This window comes from Leptinotarsa decemlineata, unplaced genomic scaffold, assembly GCF_025532065.1.
Source record: "Leptinotarsa decemlineata unplaced genomic scaffold, Ldec_3_MD MMD2_tig00000882_RagTag_RagTag, whole genome shotgun sequence".
Classification (NCBI taxonomy): Eukaryota; Metazoa; Arthropoda; class Insecta; order Coleoptera; family Chrysomelidae; genus Leptinotarsa; species Leptinotarsa decemlineata.
Window position 1 is genome coordinate 7,350,451 of NW_027412556.1, and position 21,872 is coordinate 7,372,322.

The 21,872-nt window shown below is 37.6% G+C and overlaps 2 protein-coding genes across 5 annotated transcripts in view; both read left to right on the top strand.

Annotated features, from left to right (window-relative positions):
- The window catches only part of ush (Zinc finger protein ush), a 231,291-nt gene extending 219,095 nt beyond the window's left edge, over nt 1-12,196 (top strand). For 3 of the 4 annotated variants that reach the window (XM_074174918.1, XM_074174919.1, XM_023157256.2), the window contains 2 exons: nt 3,403-5,528; nt 8,619-12,196. In XM_074174918.1, coding sequence (XP_074031019.1) covers nt 3,403-5,528; nt 8,619-9,233 — 2,741 coding nt within the window. In that variant the 3' untranslated portion in view covers nt 9,234-12,196. Of the gene's footprint in view, nt 1-3,011; nt 3,132-3,402; nt 5,529-8,618 lie in introns of those variants that run through there. The other variant, XM_074174920.1, reaches the window with a different exon arrangement.
- Nucleotides 12,197-17,189: 4,993 nt separating this feature from the next.
- Maf1 (repressor of RNA polymerase III transcription Maf1) lies at nt 17,190-21,724 on the top strand. The gene is made up of 3 exons (XM_023157254.2): nt 17,190-18,085; nt 19,472-19,749; nt 20,400-21,724. The coding sequence occupies exons 1-3, from the start codon at nt 17,756-17,758 to the stop codon at nt 20,464-20,466; spliced, it is 675 nt and encodes a 224-aa protein (XP_023013022.1). The 5' UTR covers nt 17,190-17,755; the 3' UTR covers nt 20,467-21,724.
- Nucleotides 21,725-21,872: the final 148 nt, after the last annotated feature.

Consider the following 21,872-nt stretch of genomic DNA (forward strand, 5'->3'; position numbering starts at 1 on the left):
CATATATTGCCTGCTTCCTGTGATTCACTGCCTCACATTCGCATAAGATGTGTAGAGCTGTTTCTATCCCTTCATTGTATAATCTGCAGCTGAGGTCTTCGTTGTACACCTCCATTTTATTCACTTGTCCTCTAAGCGGACAATGACCAGTTAGTAACCCTGTAATTATTCTGAGCCGATCCCTACTATATTGAAGTAGTTCTTCGGTTTTTTTCTCGGACGGTTCCCTAATGAAGGTTCTACTGTGTTTGTTACCAGTTACTTTTGTCCAGTACTCTGTGTGCTTCTTTTTGGTCCATGTTCTGATCTGGTTTCGCACCAATGATTTTGGTACCCCCAGAGCTGGTTCAGGACCTATATATGAAGTTGATGATCCGCGTCTAGCGCATTCATCAGCTTTATCATTACCTGTGATTCCTGAATGCCCTGGCACCCAGTACAAAGTTAATTTTTTCCTGTTTGCAAGTTCATTCAGTTATCTTCATTGCATTCCCAGACCAGTTTTGATATCACCTTCGGGTTTGTCAGAGCCCCTAGTGCGCTCTTGCTATCTGTTAAAATATTGATTCGCTCATTTCTTTGAGGTCTCAATTTAATAAGCCTTGCACACTACAAGATAGCATACACTTCCGCCTGAAAGACGGATGTGTATAGTCCTAGCGGATAACTACGATTTTGGCTTAGTTTCATAAAATTCGGCAGCACTTTATTGATGGTAGGATAAAGAAAATAATTTCTACTATGTTTATCATTTGTAACGACCGGTTTCGGTTTGTTAGACCATTCTTAAGTCTCAAGAAACCGGTCGGAACAAATAATAAACTCAGTAGAATTTAGAAAAAAGTCATTTTCTTTATTATATATTCAATATGAATTTCTACAAAATAAATAGGTCATCAATCGAACTTTATTATCATTCTATAAAATATTACAAAGGGTGAATGATGTCATTAATTTCAGGTGGTGATTAAGTACTTGTTACATTTCATGAAAAAAGTTCATATAAACTGTCTTAACTTGTTTCGTTTCCGGGGAGTCAAAAGTTATACTGAAAATATTGTCCTTTTTTTAATAACTCAAAACTCTTTTCGCCTATTTTGATTAAACTAGGTGTCTTGTTAGCAGCAAGAAGGAATTTCTTTTTACGAAATTAGATTACAGGTAATAATAAATTAGATAACAGATGATCATGTAACCCTCTGTGACGATAAAGTATGTTAATGTAGCTGATAATCTCTAAATATATTTTTGTGTTCCTAATGATCCTGACCCAACATATTGAATTCAGCGCTACACACAAGTAGACTTGAACATTTAAATGAATCAAATCGAAAACGTATTGTGGTATGGCGCAAATAATTACTTTCTATATATTGGAATTCTTCTTCCTTTTTACATTACAATGGACAACAACTTTGTATTTGAGAGGACCATGCAGTGAGCGACATCTGGTGTTACGTTACAATTTGAACGTCAAAATTAAGAAAAACCTTGATAGATAGGGAATCGTATTCACATTTAAATATTTTGTTACACGTATCTTTTATAATATTTGCAGAAATGTGAAAGCCATATCTTCAATGACTAGTTAATTCAAAAAGTCTTTATTGATACAGTGTGATAATTATGTATCAGAAAATGTGTCCATGTACAGCCTTCTCTAAGATCAGAAATTAGCAAAAATCTGAAATATTATACCCAGAATCGGGAAATCAGTCAACCAATTCAAGTGTATACTCTCTGAAAAACATGATTTTTCTCCAAGTACTAGAAATATATGTGTGCCTATATTCCCAAAGGTTCATCCAGTTTCTCATAACTAAATATTAAAAGCTCATTATAACCATATGTTGTAGAAACAGAACTGATTTATTGTTCACTCAACATCGAATATCTACCAAATTCTTTGTAGACATCATAGTTATTATTATTTTGTAAGGACCAATGAATTAGCTGCCAATCCTCTGTCATACACAAAAATCCCATGATTCAACTCTGAACACTGATTCTTCTTCAACTATCGATGTAGTATTATCTTTCGAACGATAATACTACATAATACTACATAATACTACATAATACTACATAATACACATACTTCCACTACAGGAATTCTGAAAGAATTTTGTTAAGTGGACAAATGTGATATTCCATGGAAATGCCAATACAAAGTGTCTGATAATTCTTTGTTTTCCTTGAGGTATGCACCGCCATCTTGCGGAAATAGCCTCCTCGAATAATTTTGACAAGTTGTCTCTTTAATTCATCAAAACTGAGGGAATAACATCCCCAGTTCCTCCAGTACAGTCTCGAATGATATATTATTGAAATGATAGATGATTTCTGTAGCTTTTCTACAAGATGAAAACAAATGTCCTAACCGTAGGTAGAATGAACAACTCACCCAAACACATTCAAGAATACTGCAAGAAAACACACGAGTCCACGCCGATTTTATCATCGCCGACTCCACATTCCGGACTCTAATTAAAGATGTTTATCAGTCGCGAGAAGTCCCATCTGCGTTCTTATTAATTTCTAATATCTTTTATCTGCCTTGCCATCGGCATTGGTCATTATTATTTTATGTTACTACTATTGTTTTCCAATTGACATGTTTTAAATATCGTGTGCAGTGTCTTGTAATAAAGATCTCAGATGCGATCTTATCTCAGCGAGTGTAGCTGCTCCTATGGGCCGGTCGTAAAAGTTTAAATTACGCCACAATTATACCCCCCACCTGTGTTACTCGCTCACTTGAAATCATTGAAGTGAACTTATGGTGGTCTACGTCATAAAACGCCAGAGTCTAGTCTGGCAGTGGAAAATATATTGAATATATTAAGAGAAAATATTCAATAAAGTATTTAATTCTGATTTGTCGAAATGGTATGGAGACAAACCTTTTTTTACATCAGCAAATCTCCTTGAAATACACATGTCCTATGATATCGACATAAATTCTCGTTAATAAGGTAGAAAATCCAATTCATTTATTTTTTCCGATATTTCCGATAGCAAGAGAAGTATGTTGAAGTCGTGAGGTAGTATTCAGTAGTGATTATTGATTGTGTCATGGGCGATAGCCCTATGTCATGGTGGTGATGTGATGCACGGGTGTGGAAGAGAACGTAAGTGTCTGCGTGGGTCGTTCTGATCGACTGCTTCATTAGAGTCGAACTCCAACATGCCCGACCCGTGTATTGCTCGTTCTTATCTCTGATGCATTTGTACTAACCTGTTTCTGTTTCCATCTCTTCTCTCTTACCCATTATTTACGAACTCTCGCCAGTATTTTATTGGTTATCGCCTGTCACTATCGAATACTCGCCACACACTTATCAGCTCTCGTGTTTCCTGGTAAACCAGCATTCTTGCTTATATTTGCATTTTTTGTTGCAGGAGAGGTAGGAGATTGGTCCACTGACCCAGCAGACACGTCGAAGTCGTCTCCAACGCCAAAGAAACCATCACCGGATCAATTCGAGGACGAAACCGAACATTCACCAAAAGTCGAGTCGGATGAAAAGACTCCGAGGATTCGACTGAAAGCGAATCTGGCTACTGACCCTGCGCTGCATTCACAGCTCTTATCACATTTGAATGTTGACCAGGAACAATCTCCTAGCGAATATCTGGCAAGTTTGCCCTCTGCTCTACAGAACGCTCTGTCAAGGGGATTCTTTCTTCCCAATATCATTCCTGCCGCTGAGGTGTCAAGGCCAACGGAATCCTTAGAACCTAAGCAGCCAATTGTACCGATATTCCAATGCCCGCCCTGTGGAATCAGATTCTCGTCTCTGAGCACCTTGGAAGCTCATCAAACATATTACTGTTCTCATAGGATCAACAAACCGGCAAATGACGATGAGTCGAAGTCAACAGGAGCCGAAGCGAGTGGAAACCATTCGGATGTAGATCTTTCCGAATCAACGTCGAAAAATATTCGTGTTGGAAAACAGTACACTTGTACGCAGTGTTCATACAGTGCCGACAAGAAAGTCAGTTTGAACCGACATATGCGGATGCATACCGTGTCTCCAAGCCCTAGTCCTAGTACGACAAACTTAATACCCAACGGCGATTCCAGTAGTGACAACCAGGATCGCTATTGCGCAGAATGCGACATCAGATTCAGTTCGCAAAAGACGTTTCGTGCCCACAAAATGCATTACTGCAATTCCAGGCATATGATCAAACCTTCCATATCAACCGCCAAAACGACGTCTAATAATTCCGGTTCGTCGCCTACTTCCCCTGCAGAGGCTACTTCTTGCAAAACTCCCCCCTCCCCTTCTACTTCGGCTGCTCCAAATCAGCCCTTCTTGGCGCTACCAACCAATCCCATTATTATTGTGCCATACTCCCTGTTCCGAAGCGCCAGTGTTTTGCCTGGACTGTCCCCAGCTGCTGGCATGCCAAACCCTGACACTCCCTGCTTCCTTTTACCAAATGGTACCCTTCAACCAATGACGAACGCATTGACTTCGAATCATTCCAGTCAACAGCATGAAGTAGTGAGGAATGCGAACAAATCCAAAGAACCTGTAGTTATCAGAGATACTTCATCCACTCCGTTAGATTTGAGTGTGAGGAAATCTCCCGAGCTTGACGATCTAGTTATCGACCTGGGCGAAGAGCAGGAGAAAGAAAATCGGAAGCGGTCTCCTTCTCCTGAAAAAATTGAGTGCGTTCCGTCGCTGCACTGTTCTCCTCCAACAACGCCAGTCTCTCATACCAATTCGTCTCCTAGCTTGAGTACTTCGCCAAAAAGGAAACTGGATGAAACGTCGAGAAGCAGTAGTCCCAAGCGATTAAAGTCGAAGTCAGAGAAAGTTAGAACGAGCCCGGAAATGAACAATTTACCGCCATTTGACGGTTCTTCCTTACATCCCTTGTTGATGCGAGGATCTTTACCTCTATTTCCCCCCGACGTGCAGATGAGGTTGACTGAGATGCCTGCGATTCCACCAGTAATGCCCCAGGTCCTGGTGAAGCAAGGAGTATCAAAATGCAAAGATTGCAATATCGTCTTTTGTAAACTAGAGAACTATGTGATTCACAAGAAGCATTACTGTTCTGCGAGGTCACAGGAAGAAGACAGTTGTAAAACTTCGGGAAGTCCGCCTGCCAGCCCTAGGAGTACCGGAACGACGAGTCCTGCCGGGCAGTACCAGCAACTGATTTGCCTTGCTTGCGGTATCAAATTCACCTCACTTGATAATCTCAACGCACATCAAGCGTACTACTGCTTGAAACGGGGCGAAATGGATTCGAGGAAATGTGGGAAGTGTAGGGGAGTTATCGAACCGGGACATCAATGCATAACGAGCCCATCGTTTGCGGGATGGAAGTGTCCTTGTTGCGAAGTCATAAGTCCTACAGCCAGTGCAGCTCAGAGGCATATGGATTCTCACGCGGGGATCAAAGCCTACAGGTGTACCATTTGCAGGTACAAAGGGAACACACTGCGAGGAATGAGAACCCACATCAGGATGCACTTCGACAAACGATCCCCAGATCTACAGGTGAGAATTATTTAAATATCAATAGTTATTCAGGCATCTATAATAAGTTTTTATCGAGTTATCATCTTTTCCCAAAATCAAAAGTTCTGACATATATCTATCCAATTCAGTTTCGAATTCCTTATCCCACCGGTGCAATGATGGGGAGAATCATCAAATCCGTGATTACTCAGAAAAAGACAGCAGTGGCGAACGTAGCATCAACAGCTACAACAACATTAGATCAGTGACACATTCTTCGTCAAAACCCTTGGGCTTGATGGGATGAAAAATATTAGCAACACCTGTTTCATGAACGGTAATCCAGTGTTAATCAAACACGAGATATTTGCTGGAATATTTAAAAAAGGATGAATACATGAAAGATATCAATACTAGTAACTCTAATATGGAGGGTGCTTTAATCAAAGCGTTCATAGAAGTTATCAAGGAATTGTGGTCAGAAGATTCATCTGATAGAGTACTCAACAAATTATCCTCAAAGGATTCAAAGTTTTGCTCCTCGATTCATGGTTTAAACCCATCCAGACGGACAGGAGTTCCTTCGTTATCTTCTAGAAGGTTTACGTGAGGACATTAATGGAATTAATGAGAAACCTAAACCGATCTTAACGGATATTGACGAAGAACTGAGCGACAGTGGAAAGGCACAACCGAAGGTTGTAGATGATTTCGTTGGTCAATTAAAATCCACGATGAAGTGCACACACTGTGAACACTCATCAGTAAACTTCGGTCCTTTCTGGGATTTGTTTCTCCCCATACTACAAATAACTGACCAATTGAGTTTGTCGCAATGCTCGGAATCCTTCACAAGAGAGGAAACTCTGGATGGAGATGAAAAATCGGCGTGTTCGAAGTGTAAGGAAAGAAGAAAATGTACAAAGTCCCTATCAATCCATAAGTTTTCCCTTATTTTAAAAGAGTCTCTACAACGGAAAGATTCAGTGGCAAATTAAATGTTGCCATCGACTTTCCTCTAGAAGGATTAGATATGAGCAATTATGCAGCTGACGATGTGGCTCCTTGTCGTTATACACTATATGCACTTTCGAATCACAGTGGGATTTTTTTTGGTCCCTTGGGAGCTGTCTGACTTGTCCATTCAGTTCAAGTCTCCAGAAAACACTGCAGTCTCTTGGGCTTATTGCGTTTATTCTCCCGTCTTCTCATGACACCCATTCCATCAGTCTCGTTTCCTGTACTAGTTTGTACAGGTTTCGTGTTGGATGTTCGTCATATTCTTCTGGACGTAATTTTGTACGTCAATATATTGCCTGCCTCCTGTGATTCAGTGCTTCACATTCGCATAAGATGTGTAGAGCTGTTTCTATCCATTCGTTGCATAATCTGCAGCTGAGGTCTTCGTTGTATATCCCCATTTTATTCAGGTGTCCACTAAGCGGACAATGACCGGTTAGTAACCCTGTGATTATTCTGAGCCGATCCCTACTATAACGAAGTAGTTCTTCGGTTATTTTCTCGGACGGTTCCCTAATGAAGATTCTACTGTGTTTGTTGCCAGGTACTTTTGTCCAGTACTCAGTGTTCAGGACCTATATATGAAGTTGATGATCCGTGTATAGCGCATTCATCAGCTTCATCATTAACTGTGATTCCTGAATGCCCTGGTAACCAGTACAAAGTTAATTTGTTCCTGTTTGCAAGTGCATTCAGTTCGTCATAGCATTCCCAAACCAGTTTTGATGTCACCTTCGGGTTTGTCAGAGCCCCTAGTGCGCTCTTGCTGTCTGTTAAAATATTGATCCACTCATTTCTTTGAGGTCTCAATTTAATAAGCCTTGCACACTGCAAGGCTGAAAGACGGATGTGTATATAGTCCTAGTGGATAACTGTAGTTATCCAGCTCCCGTTCCATGTATGGTCTTCGATCCATCTGTATACCAGGTGTTTTTTCCAAATATGTTTTCGGGATGACTAATGGTCTTCCACTCTTCACGGCTTATGATTTTGGCCGTAAAGTTTGTGTTAAAGGTGTACTTCGATGTCATGTGGTCCGTTCACATATTCAATATGTGCTCCTCCACATGTTCCGAAATTTCTGTACGGTCCGATCTTTTGTAGTTCGGTGAGTTTTCCAGTCTGAATTGGCCCATCCTGGCCTTCCCCATTAGCACAAAGTGTAAAGGAGGTGGATTCAGGAGTGTCTCCAATGCAGCTGTTGGGGTAGTTCTGATTGCTTCCGTCATTCCATAACATGCAAGTCTTTGCATCTTGTCTAGTTTGTTGATAGCGGTCGCCTGCTTCATCTTTGGCCACCAGACCAAAGTTGCTTTATACTCGTTGTGGTCCAGAAGACATAATAGCTCGTCCATTACAAGGTTCCATAACAGAGGGGATGAACCCCCCTCCCCCTGAGGACAGCCCCTTGCTACCCGTGCCACGACTATTTCCCCCATAATGGTTGTATATACCAATCTTCCCCTAAGCATGCAGTCTATCCACCTACAGCTTGTCTTGTCGATCTCTCTTCTCCTCGACGCCTGGATGATTGATTCTAACGACGTATTGTCAAATGCGCCCTCAATGTACAAGAAAGCAGCTAAAAGTTCTTCCTTGTTTTTGTAAGTATGTTCTACTTTTTCTGTTACCCGACATAGAGCCGTTTCTGTTGACATACCTGACCTGTATGCATATTGGTCTCGATGTAATGGTCTGGTAGCCAGTGATACGTGCCTGATATGCCTGTCAAGTAGTTTTTCTAGCGTTTTCAACCCGAATGACGTGAGTCATTCGCCGAGTCCTGTTTTCCCAGGTTTCGGAATGAAGGTGGCCCTGATCAGTCTCCAAATCACAGTGGGACTACTTACAGCGGGCATTACACAGCATACTGCAGACACCCTTACAGCGGCACGTGGCACGAATACAACGATTCACACGTGTCATCAATTTCACCAAAATCGCCTGTGAGTAGAGAGGCATACGTCCTCTATTATGAACAGGACGAAACGAAGTCGCACCTTTGAGATTTTCTCAAAGGCGTGTTCTTACTGAGTATAATAGATTTTTTAATAAATAGGAATTCAAATATTTCATACCTGCTTAATTATTGCCTTTATTTTGTTTCAGGAGGAGAAGTATATCACATACATTCTTGAAGATGAAGGTACCAGCACGGTTGAAGTGAACGTGATTCCTTCCCATGGCCCAGCGAGTATTCTGGACGACCGATCCAGATCTCCTAACACTGAAAGTTTCCTGGAACCCAGCCACCATTGTAACCAGTGTTCCTACAGCTCATCATACAAAGCCAACGTTCTGAGGCACATTAAACTAGTCCACGAGAGCTCACACGCGGAAGATTCAGCTGTTAATGGCTCCGAGGAAAAAGAAATCAGGTCTATGCCTCTTCTGGAGGAAGACGAGGAGATACTGGTGAAAAAAGAGGCGATTGAGCCGGAAGTAATCATAGCGCACGATGAAGATCATATAATAAAAGAGGAAGTCATGGAACCTTCTTCTACGTCGAAGCCCGAAGAATTGGAAGAAGTTGTTCAAGGCACAGCTAAAACTGGAGCCAGATATTGCAAATCTTGCGACATTTATTTCAACTACTATTCGACGTTCGTTGCGCATAAAAAGTTTTATTGTTCCAGTCATGCTGGAGAAGTGACGATGATGTCGACGAACAACAATAATAATAATCCGACGAGTCGTCCGTCGGAAGAAGCGTCGGTACTCTGAGCTAGCTGACGGGATCTGAACGTGGATAAGGAATGTTCATAGGTGTTATAAATTGGGCCAGTCCTCTCATGTATACGCGCGACATATTTTAATGCCTCAACACAAACCGACTATGCGATCGACGTTATAATTTTTACGAAAAAGTACACAACTGTGTGTATTATTTCAATATTGGACCGGCATTAATAATGCGATTTTCAGAATCTCATTGATGAATTGTGATAATAATGCATTAAGTAGAAATAACCAACTATTTCAGCTCAATATCGCTCATGTAACTGAACCATAAATGTTGTTCTCCATTGGAATGTATGAAGGAGAAGCTATTGACAAAGTTGGAGCAGTCTGAAATGTACTATTTCTATATTTCTACTCCATATTTGATATTTGATCTGCAAGCTTGTTGATCCTTGATTTAGTGAAAGAATTTGGCCAGTTGGTCATCCTTTTTTCTTCGTAATACCTGAATTAATAATTAAAACAATGATTCAGGCTAGAACAAAGTTGACAAAATGGTTGAGTCTTTCGCGGCCGAGGTTTTTAGTATCACTATTTGTATTTGGGTTTGAGGGCCGTCAGCTGCCTTCAAACCCGAGAAATAATGATACTGAAACAAAGTTGTCCCAAATAAGTAAATATTTATAAAGAGAACAGAAAGAAGGTATATCTATACTTTCAATCAATATGACCAATTCGAATCTAATGATAGTTTCATTTACAAACACTTAACAAATATCCACTATGTGAATGATAATGGATAATGGAATGTTACGTCAGCCATATCTTTAGTTAGGGGCCCATATATTTTTTCTACAGTAAAAGTACACTGTAGAAATAGTAGTTATGATATAGTAGTATTTCCAGTCATGAATAAGATATGTACAGGGTTGAATCATAATGAATTTGACCTAAACTCAACATAGATATCATAGACGTCCCGGATAAAAAAGGGAGTCTTATCACTTGCGGTCAGTTAACTAGCTAGATGATCAAATTTCAAAAACTGAAAATAATTGAGTTTGTCCTGAAATGTTCGTATTTGAATATGCTTACCTTATTCGACTTCCCCAATCATTTTTCACAAACATGTATATTATTCTGTGTTATATAATTTGTGATGTATCAACAAATATCTGATTGCCTCAAAGTCAGGTTACACAGTAAAAAAAATCATGAATATTGATATCAATGTTTCTAATATTCCTACTGTATTTACTGTCATCTTCAGGGAGAAATTGTTGTAGAGAAAGATCTGTAAAGATGTTCACAAAAAGGGTGACACATATGTAGTGACAAAACGATATTAAATTGAAAGTTGAGGTTTCAATCACATGATAATTAGTCAAACTAACAGTATTATTATATAAAAATATTAATCAACATGGTATTTTTGATAGAGATAATTTTCAAAAATACTGTGTCTATAGAAATTTTCACAATATTACTTTTTTTTGAATAATTATTGTTTATTGTTTGTTGTGACATATGGTCGAACCCACAATTTTCACTTTAATGCTGTTTTGTTACTATATGTGTCACCCTTTGTGTGGGCATCCTTAGAGATAATTCTCATCAACACTTTCTCCCTGAAGATGCCAGTGAATACTCTCGAAATATTGAAATATAATGTTATAAGTATACATACATACATAAGTATACATTATTTCAATCACAATATTGAGTCAAGAAAAGGTAGTAATTCTCGTTATTGTAACAGTTTTCATTTTTCATCGTTTTTGGAAAACCTAAAAATAAAATTAGGGGTACTTTGTCTTGAGTTCAGAGTTGCAAATTAATCAACAGTAAAAGTAGAATTTTCATCTCAATCTATCATGAATGATGATATATATTTCCAATAAAATTTCATGTTACAGGGTCATCGTCCCTCAAATCCTTAAAAACGAAATAAACAATAATATAAATTAGAATGGGAATAACTCAGATCATTCATAACTGTGTGTGGATGTAAACTCCAATTTGTCAATAGCAATTAAACCTTAGTTTCAACAGAAGCTGAAAAAGATTGTTACTTATGATTAAATATAATGTTATTTTGTCCTTTTTTTGGGGGACGTTTTTAGTCTACAATAATGTGCATTTGGTAATTATTAATTATTTAGTGTTGGGGCATTCAATTTGTTACTATATGTAGATCGTTTTTGCGGTCGTTTGAATATATTGCAATATGTTATATATTAATCAACTTGTACAAATAGACTTACAAATTTGTTTTGTATGAAGTTATATAGGTTTATAGTTTGTTTATTTCTAATTTTGTAGTATACACATTGAAAATGTATAATGCCAAAGCATTTAAATTAAATAATATTCGGCATATTGGTTAAAAGTGTGATTATCTCTTGTTCTTTCCATAATTCTTTCCATAACTCAAAAGGTATCCTGAAATGTGAAAATACCGAATTTTCATCTTGTAAGATCAAGTTTGGTACAATGTCATTTGGATGAGAAATAATCAGAAAACAGAAAGTGAATATTTCATTGATTATTCTATGTGATGAATGATATCGATAGCATTCGTTCCCTTCAAATTGCTGAAATAATTAACAGTCAAATTCAAAATAGAAGGATAAATCTTATTTGAGAAAATATATTAATTTTGAAATGAAACTACATTTTTATTTTTGTGTTAAACATATTTCATGTATGTTTCATTTGCCTGTTCAAGCAAAAGAGTACTTTCAAAAACTGGTTCAATCAACATATCGGGATACCTAATACACAGACATTTCAAAGAAAACAACAACAAAATTACAATAGGTTTTCCACATCACACACCTCTGTAATCTTTTTTCCAATAATTGTACAATGTATTTTGTAATTTACGTATATCTAATATGCAACTGAATTCATGTCATATTCTAACTGTGTAGTTGTTGAATCATCTACCTAAAGTTACAACACAGTGGTTATCTTTCTTGGAGACAATAAATTATCTATTTACATTTGTGTACTTTTTATCTCAAAACCTTATACTGTTTATGATGCAGACCATGATATGAACCCACTTTTTTATTCATTCAGTACTATAACTACCATTTCAATTGTTTCTACACCTCGTCACTACCGTGAGTAAAATAATCAGAGTTATATATACTAAAGCAACCACATTAATAGCATAGACAGTACCAACAATTAACAAGCATTTTGACAATTGATCATTGATTAAGAGTTGAATTATACTATATGGGCTGGAAGTTCGTAGGCTAACACACAGATGGCGCTGCTAGTATTAAATCTATATGATGCTTAGTTAACCCTAACCTTCAAAAGAAACCTGTACAAGTTTCTCAGCAGTCGGACTTTTAGTTTGTTGTATAAAATATTTTAAGTGAAGCAACTTTTGTTAGTTAGAAGAGAATGGATAAAAGGAATTTCGTGTGTTGATAAAGCAAGCCTTTTGGCAAAAAAAAATCTATTGAAGCCATGGCTTGGCTTGATGAACATTATTCGGACTTTGTACCGGGAAAATCAACCGTTAAGAAGTGGTTTGCTAAGTTTAAAAGGGGTGAAATGAGCACCGAGGACGATGTAAGCAGTGGATGCCCCAAAGAGGCTGTTACCAACGAAAACATTAAAAAAGTTCACAAATTAATTTTGAATGACCGGTAAGTGAAGTTCATCGAGATAGCTGAGGCTCTGAAGATATCAACGGAACGTGTTGGACATAACGTGCATGAATATTTTGGAATAGGAAAGCTCTAATCAAAGTGGGTGCTGTGCGAGCTCACTATTGGCCAAAAACAACAACGAATTGATGATTCTGAGCACTGTTTCAATCTGTTCCACCATAAAAATCCCGAATTTGTGTGTCAATATATGACAATAGATGAAACATGGCTCCATCATTTGACACCAGAATCAAAACTATCATCATCTGAGTGCAAGTGATTCCAAAGCGTTCAAATACGCAACGGTCGTCTGGCAAAGTTTTGGTATCAGTATTTTGGCATACACCATGGCATAATATCCATCGACTATCTTGAAAAGCAAAAAACAATCAACAACGACTATTACATAGCGTTATTTGAGCGTTGGAAAGACGAAATCGCTAAAAAAATGCCCGATTTGCAGAAAAAGAAAGTGCTGTATCATCAAGACAATACATAGTGTCACAAACCAATGAAAACGAGAGCAAAATTGCATGAATTGGGATTCGAATTGCTTCCACATCCACCGTATTCTCCAGATCTGGCCTCCAGCGACGTTTTCATGTTCTCAGACCTCAACAGAATGCTCGCTGGAAAGAAATTGTGTTGAATGCGTTGTGTTTGGATTCTGGTTCACAGCTAGTTGCCTTGCAGTGGAAGACGAATCTTGTTGGCGGTTAATGTCGAACCTTGCCTTGGGAAGGGTCTTATATCCTTGATATTCAAGAATTGAGTTCTCTGTTGGTCTCATAGGTGGCGTTTTCATAAGGCCAAATGACGCCGTCCTTACTTACTTAGTCCAGCAATGCAATTGTGGTCCAGCTTAGCACCACTGATGAGATCTACGGCGAGTAGAAACAGCGCGGTCTAATGTTGAATTATAAATACGTTGTGTTTGGGCTCTGGTTTTCACCGTCACCTTTAGGTTTCGAAGGGACACTTTTCTGTGTACAAATCAAACTCTTGTAAGCCACTCTTCCGTAAAATAACTCTCATGTCAAACGTTTCAAACGGAAATAACAGTCGAGTGACAACTTATTTCAAAAGTCTTTCAACTCTGTATTCAACTCTAACATTTTTGGCATTACAACGATAATAATGTCAGAAATCTGTCTGTATGTCTGTTCAAAATATGTTTTTCCGTTAACCAGCTGTCGCACCCCTACGAACGACAACCCTCAGAAGCGAAATTTGTGCGAGCTAAGAATTAACGAGGTCTTACCCTTTAACGTGTGATTCCTAACACGGGTTGAAAAGTGAAAATCAATCAATTCGAATGAGTGAACAAAGCACCCACGCCGAACCGCCTGGCTACCGACCGATCGAACGATCGGAAATGAAAAATAAAATACTTTTTTAGATTTGTATTTAATTTTGAACTAGTAAATGAAACTAAATAGAAAAAATAACTATCAAATATTCGAATTGAACATCATTAACTTGCATACAACGGTATTAACGAGCTTCCTCCGTCATATTCAAGAATAACAGGTGTAAATAGCCTACCGCAAATAATAATTTTCTTCCGTACTTTATCAGAGGTGATTGGTTGCGTCTCGTAGATTTTTTGAATCAACCATCTCTCTAAAAAAAAAGTCTAGTGGTGTTAAATCGTGGCGTCTAGGTGGTCATTCTGTAAAACCTATCCTTCCAAAACATAGGAAAGTGTGGTGCTAATGACACCACACCGTCCACATGTTTATGTAAACTAGGCAGCTCCACCTGAGACTATTGGTGTAAAGAATTCGACCATTAGACAATTTCTCCGTACGTCACTATTGATCTGACAATTATAACATCTATCCAATGCATCTGTTTGGACCCTAAGCCCCACGATTTTCCACAGCCTTTCCCAAGTGCGCGTTTCAGATGACTTTTTTACTAAGGATAATATCTAGATGTTTCACCTCCACTGCAAATAGAATGACCTCACCATTAAAGAGAAGTTGATTTAAATCATTTAGTCTCTAGAGAGAATCTTGTGAATTCTTGGGCTGCGAGGTATAACCAAAGAATAAAAAGCTCATATAAGCTCATAAGTACGATTTTAGTGTATCCTGAAATTTCTAGTACCTTGACCACCAAAAAGCGATGGAAGTACGATGTCGGTATTTATTGAGTTTACCAACAGAATTAATTGAAAAACCGATTGGTTGTCAGCGACTGATGCCAAATTATGTTGGTAACAACATTGATTACCGACATCGTACTGCTATCGCTCACTGGTGGTCAGTATGGGTACTATAAATTTCAGGATACATTAAAATTCTAAAATCCCACTCATGACATTGTCTAAGGAACAATGCTTATGAGCTTCTATGGACTATGTATTCATTGGTACTCTCATAGAACTCAATGAAACTTCTGATTATTTGACTCTTCAGGTCGATTGGGACTCATATTATCCTTTTCCTTCAGTGTATCAAACGCAAATACCAACAAGCCAAATTTTTCCATAGAGTTAATTTCCGCCGTACTCCAATTTCCGATACAATAAACAAATGCCGTGTTGGTGTAGGGCAGCATGTTTCGCGGTAAAACCGAAATGCATCTACATGAGTTTTACTTATCGAATCTAGGTAATCTGAACAGGCCATGCATATATTCACCGTGCACCTAGATAGCTTCGTTCATTTATTACAGCCTTATGTAAATGACTCCATATCTCGAGGGAAAAATGCGCGAGTGGCCGAACGATAGCAGAAGATATAAGCTAAGGCTTTGCAGCGACACGATAGACCAACAAATATATAACTAAACCCACACAAAAAGATAGCTACAACTTGGACGCCGGATTTAAAGTTAGTGTTTAATTGCATTTTATTCATTCGGGATTGTTTTTATCCTCAGAGTTTCTGATGTAATTATCGAGCAGATAAAATACCTGCAGTGGGAAATTTCATTTGAAATATCTCTCAGGATATCAATATAATATCAGTAGAACGGGACATATCAATTCAAAGTATTTTTCACAAAGAAAAATGTGCTATTCATCAATAACTTATCGTATTTAGTAATTTTGTTTATCATAAAAGAGTCGTCGGCGAGTCAGTCAGTAAGTCGGTCTGTCAGTCGGTGAGTCAGTCTGTCAGTCAGTGAGTCAGTCTGCCAGTCAGTCAGTCAGTCAAGCAGTGAGCCATTGAGTCAGTCAGTGGGTCAAGTCAGTCAGTGATTCAGATAGTCAGTGAGTCAGCCAGTAAGTCCGTGGGTCATTTAGTCGGCCAGTGAGTCACTCGGCGGGTCAGTCGGTGAGTCAGCCGGTGAGTCAGTCAATGAGCCGGTAAATAGGTCGAACAGTGAGTCATTGAGTCAGTCACTGAGTCGGTCAGTCGTTCGGTCAAGCGGTGAGTCTTTGAATCAGACAGTGAGGCAGTCAATGATTCGGTTAGTCTGTGAGTAAGTCAGTCAGTTAGTCAGCCAGGGATTCAGTCAGTGAGTCGGTCAGTGAGTGAGCCAGTCAGTGAGTGAGCCAGTCAGTCAGTCAGAAAAGCTAGTTTCAGATAAAATTGATCCTGTGACTCAACCATACTTTCTTTTTAGAAAAATTATTGGATCACTAAACTAGTTAACTGAAATGTCAATATTTAGCTGTATGAGAGGAAGGAGAAATAGTCATTAGAAAACAAACTTCAGTTGTAAACAATAATGCTATGATGCCATATTTCGATATACGTTCATTCATGATAAAAAGTATCAATTTTGTAATATGAAATTATATTGTTTTACTTTGAATCTGAAAATAGATGACTATTGTGAATTATTTCTTTAAGAAATGTGCTAATTCTAAAAGAAAAAGATAACTAGATAACATATAATTCATTTCCTCTTTTTATGCTACTCACATTGATTGTGTGGTGTCACCATTGTAATGGGGTCATTTACTGTGTTTTAGCGATTACGCGGTTTGTCCATCCGCCATATTTGAAACGCATTCTAGTTCTAATATACAATTATGAGTTGTTCCGTTTTCCTATTCTTATTAGCAGTTGATAAGAATTTGTCAGATTCATCAACCAAAGACAAATTATTTTTTTATTTCATCGGTAACTACTGATTGATCTGATTGGATTCTTTTTTTTTGTCGATTCTTAACATTATCTTGTTTCTATAGGCTGAGGCAATCAATCGAAAATTATTCACTCAATGTATAAAGTTAGAGCCAATGGTAAACGACTTCCGAAAATACGTTTTAATACGACAGCCAATAAGAGAATAGAGTGGTATTGGCCAAAACGCAGTAATCGTGCGAAGGAAGCATTAATTCATTTTTTTTGTTGATGTTGACATGTCAAATTCAAGGACAATCATCCATAATAGAAGCTAAATCTGAAGTTGACCTTTTGTTTGTGCGATTTTTCTCTTAAGCGAAGAAATATTCCAGAAAAATATAATTTTCCGATAGCTGATTGAGTCGAATGTGTCGTGTGTCTTTTAACAGTGTTAAAATGGTGTGTGAACTGTTATCTGAACAGTAATAAGGTGGGATAACGCTAATTCACCATCGAAAAAAAGTGGACTCGCCCAACTTGCCCTCTACAAGGCAGTACAAGGCTAATTTCTTTGTGTTGAAATCACGGTGAACTAATAGGAACTAAACGAGAAACTACTTTGACAGTAGTATTTTTTTTGTTAACAGCCCGTTTGTAATGTACCTAAATTATTTATCGAGCAAAAGATCTGTAAGACTTGTGCCTGCCGTTAGTCTCCTCCATTCAAAAAGAAAAGGAATATTCATACACCCCACAGCTATGTTTAAGAACTTTTTTAAAAATAGAGCGTTGTGCTCGCGTACGACATAAATAAAAGTAAAACTAATGTTTACAAGTGAAACTTTGATAAATTGTGATATTCAACATGAAGCTTCTCGAAAGCACAAGATTTGAAGCTATCAATAACGCTCTTTTGATTCAAACGGGAGACAGTAAAATTATAGGGCGCATAGAAAGTTACTCGTGTAAGATGGCTGGAGGAGACAAAGCCCTATATAAAAAGTTCAATTCCGAAGGAGTACATCCCAATGATCTACAAGCACTCTCTCCTCCAGAAGGCTATTCCCAGTTCAGCCGAAGCATCTCGGGAGACGAGGAAGGTCCATTATGTGACACTATCAGTCGTAAGACTTTATTCTATTTGATTGCTACCCTGAACTCTTGTTTTCCTGATTATGACTTTATGGATGTGAAGGTGAGTATATATGAAATCAATTGTCTGTTTTATTCAGACTGATATTGATAGATAATGGAAATTTTTTATTTATACTATTTTTAGACCTTCAACCACTCAACAGTCCAAACTGTCAAAAAATTGACAATTTCAGGAACGTACTTCTGGTAATAAAAACTTATAAAATGACATCTTTTCTCGTTCCCATGTTCTGGATCTTTATTCACCCATTTCAAATATGTTCACAGGAGAAAAAACTTCTAATTCAAGAGAATATTTTTTTTATATCATGCTCTTGATGTTGCTGTCTGATCTCTAAAGTTTTATTACATTAGAATTGAATTGAAAGCATATTTTTGGATGTTAGTTTAAGGGAAAAAAGCTTTTTGGCTTCACTTCACCGTCTTCATACAAAGAATTGTGGGAAACATCCGAACCCTTTTCAAAAATTGTAGATAATGCAAAAAAGTAACTTTCGGATACAAAGCTGGAAGAAAAAACTCCTCCCGAAACAACTACATGATCCTTGAGGATTGTTGATTTGCCCAAATAAAGAACAACGTTAATTGCAAACATTTATTCAGTTATTCATTCAAGGGGCTAACTCAGGATGCAAAATACAACATTGAAAACTTAATGCATTTCAAATAATACTCACAGACACATGTGTGCCACACAGATATCAAACGCCACGCAGACAAACACGCCACACACACGACACAGACAGTCGCACAGGTCTCACACATGCACGTCACACAGACTGCCACATACGACACGTCACACGGACACAAACACCAAACCGACCGCCACACACACCACCAGCCACATAACCACAAAGGTTATGTGGCTGACAGTCACACAGACAGTCACATACACATGTCACATGGACACCAACGCCAAACCGACCGACATGCGCAACACAGACAGCCACATACACATGTCACGCCAAACTCGCCGCCACACACACCCCAACAGCCACAGGCCGCACAGATAGCCACATACGATACACAGACAGTCATATGCGCCACACAGACAGCCACATATGCCACACAGACAGCCACATATGCCACACAAACACGTTTCACACAGCTACACATACAACGCCATACAGAGATCCACGCAGACAGTCACATGCGCCACACATACATGTCACACAGACACATCACACATACATACACACACTACACAGGTTCTGTTGAAACACACAGGAGTCCACATTGCTCCATTAAATTATTGAACATATGAATATTGTTGTAGCACCCAACTAATATTATAATTTTGAAATAAATGGACTCAAAGGCATCCGCTATTGTTCCACCAGACAAAATTGTAAAAACATTAAATAATGATGAAAAAACCCTTTACCGTTGTAGTGGTTTTAATACCCAAATTAATGTTTCTTTTCAGAGTCATGAATTCAGCAAAGAACCATCACGACAATGGGTGAGCAATGCAATTGATACCAATTTATCAGCAACTGCAGGTGAGCAGTATAATCTTCTGAGACCTGCGATTTGGAACGCAATAAACGACGAAATCTGTTTGGAAAATTGTAACATTTATTCATACAACCCCGATCTCGCATCAGATCCTTTCGGCGAAGATGGCTGTTTATGGAGCTTTAATTACTTCTTTTATAATAAGAAACTCAAAAGGATTGTTTTCTTTACGTGCAGAGCCGTCAAGTAAGTTGAACACTGCATTAAGGTTTAAAATTTTAGTTCTCCATGAAGAGTAAAATTTTATTGGAAATTGAAGAGTGTTAACTCTTACTGCCAGAAATAACTGTATCTCAAAAGATACATTTTTGTTGTAGGCATTTACTAGATGGGTAAACCGGATTAGATTTTGACCCAAGTTTAACTAGAACATTGAAATATGGTTAAAGTTTGTTACTAAATTGAATCAGTTTTATCAACAAGCAACTCTTAACATATCATTTGCCAATTTTGTTGCATGAACTGAAGAGATTCATAACATCCTTGATGAGGATAAACTTTGAGGTGTGTCGTGAAATATAACAAAAAAGCAGAGGACCCAAAATGGATCCATGGGGAACACCTAAGATGATATTTCTAGTGGCAGAGTAGAATTCTTGAAGTCTACCGTTGATTTCAAATTTTGAAAGTACTTTTTGAGTTCTCCCTGTCAAAAATGATTTGAACAATTTCAGGGATACACCTCTGACACCATAAAGTTGATGTTTTTTCAGAAGAATATCGTGGTCCAGTGAATTAAACGAAACTACAGTGTACTCACCACTTGATGTGTTTTTTTTTCAAAATTGAAAATTATAATATCTTCCGACTGATCTGTAACGTATTATTTTTTATAGCCCAAGATATACATTGGATTCTGGATTTGGGAGTGATTTCATCATGGATGAAGATGAGGCATACTAAGTCAACACTATCAATTGCCATAACATCATTTGCAAAAAAAATAACTGACTGTTTTTCATACGTGCTATGAACAGTCAAACAATTTTTTTGAAGCATTGTAATGAAAAAAAATCTTTTGGTGAGAGCAAAAGTACAAATTATTTTAAACTATAGATAGATATATGTATTGAGTTTATTTGATTATCACTTAGATATTAGAGTCACTTTATAAGTTCAGTCACAAGACTTTAATAATATTACTCTTATTTTGTTAACTTTCGTGGTATAACACGGGATTGTTTGTTACACTTGGATTTTATGTTTCTTATAGAGCAGTAGTTATGGCCAGTATCCTGGAAATGATTCAGTTGAAATCTGATTTATAGTTAACTATCATAGCCAATTCAACTATTATTTTACAGAATTACTTTACAAGGGTGAAAATTAGTAAAATCACTTCGAATGAGGTCTCGGTTCATTTCATTTCAGTATAAGTTAACACAGAATAATAACGATACGTTGAGAATGTTCTTTAAGAAAAAAGTACTGTTGACTGCTGTGATTCTGGAAGAACTATTAGAAAAAAGGTTTCTGAACATTCATGAATGGACTTGCATCGTCATAACTCATAATTAGAAGTGATTTTACTATTTTTTAAATTGTTTACAAATTTCTGGATAGTTTGAAATAGTTTAGATGGTTGTTTAGCTGAGCTACGGTGTATCTAGTGTGAAATCTACTTGGAGTAGATTCCAAATTCGTAGATTTAGTTTGAGTTATCGCTGCATTGGGTTGTAATTGGCCAGGAATGCAGTCCTTATTCTTTCCCGGGCAACCAAAGGTAGTCGAGGATTCAGACAATTGATTGTAACAAAATAGTGATATGAACAGTATTTGAGATGAACCAACAATTGGATTTTATTTAATTTATAGAGCATTAGCTTTATTTTGATCGAATTTGCAATATAGCTATTTAATTTTCATATAATTTGATGCGTACTCTGAGTAGTTGAAAAAAATCAGTATTTGATGAATTTATCAAGTTTCTTTCAAAGAATTAAATCGTAAAACTGAAGACTGAATATACATTTCAATGAGACATTAGGTTAAGGACGTTTTGGTGGCCAACTACGAAATATACTTGCAATGCAACGAATGGACCGTTATTTTTCTTTGGATCGTCAATTGGTGTATATTTCTTTTAATAATCCACTGTTCTGTAATCTCTCAAATGTAGTTAGATTCATGATCTGATAATAAAAATGAGTGTAAGTTTTCATTCATTTATTTCTGTCTTTTTACCTGTACAATCTCTTATTTTGGTGATCCTACTAATAATATCTGCCGTTTTCAAAATAACAGAGGATTGGACATAGTCTACAGAACAAGTAATAAGTTGAATCGATTCATTAAAAACAGTGATCGGG

Bases quoted from the DNA above. Each gene is read 5' to 3' on its own strand.
- Maf1 (XM_023157254.2), top strand. From the start codon at position 17,756: ATGAAGCTTCTCGAAAGCACAAGATTTGAAGCTATCAATAACGCTCTT. The intron at 18,086-19,471 runs GTGAGTATATAT...GTTTCTTTTCAG, and splicing joins ATGACTTTATGGATGTGAAG to AGTCATGAATTCAGCAAAGA. The intron at 19,750-20,399 runs GTAAGTTGAACA...TATTTTTTATAG, and splicing joins TTTACGTGCAGAGCCGTCAA to CCCAAGATATACATTGGATT.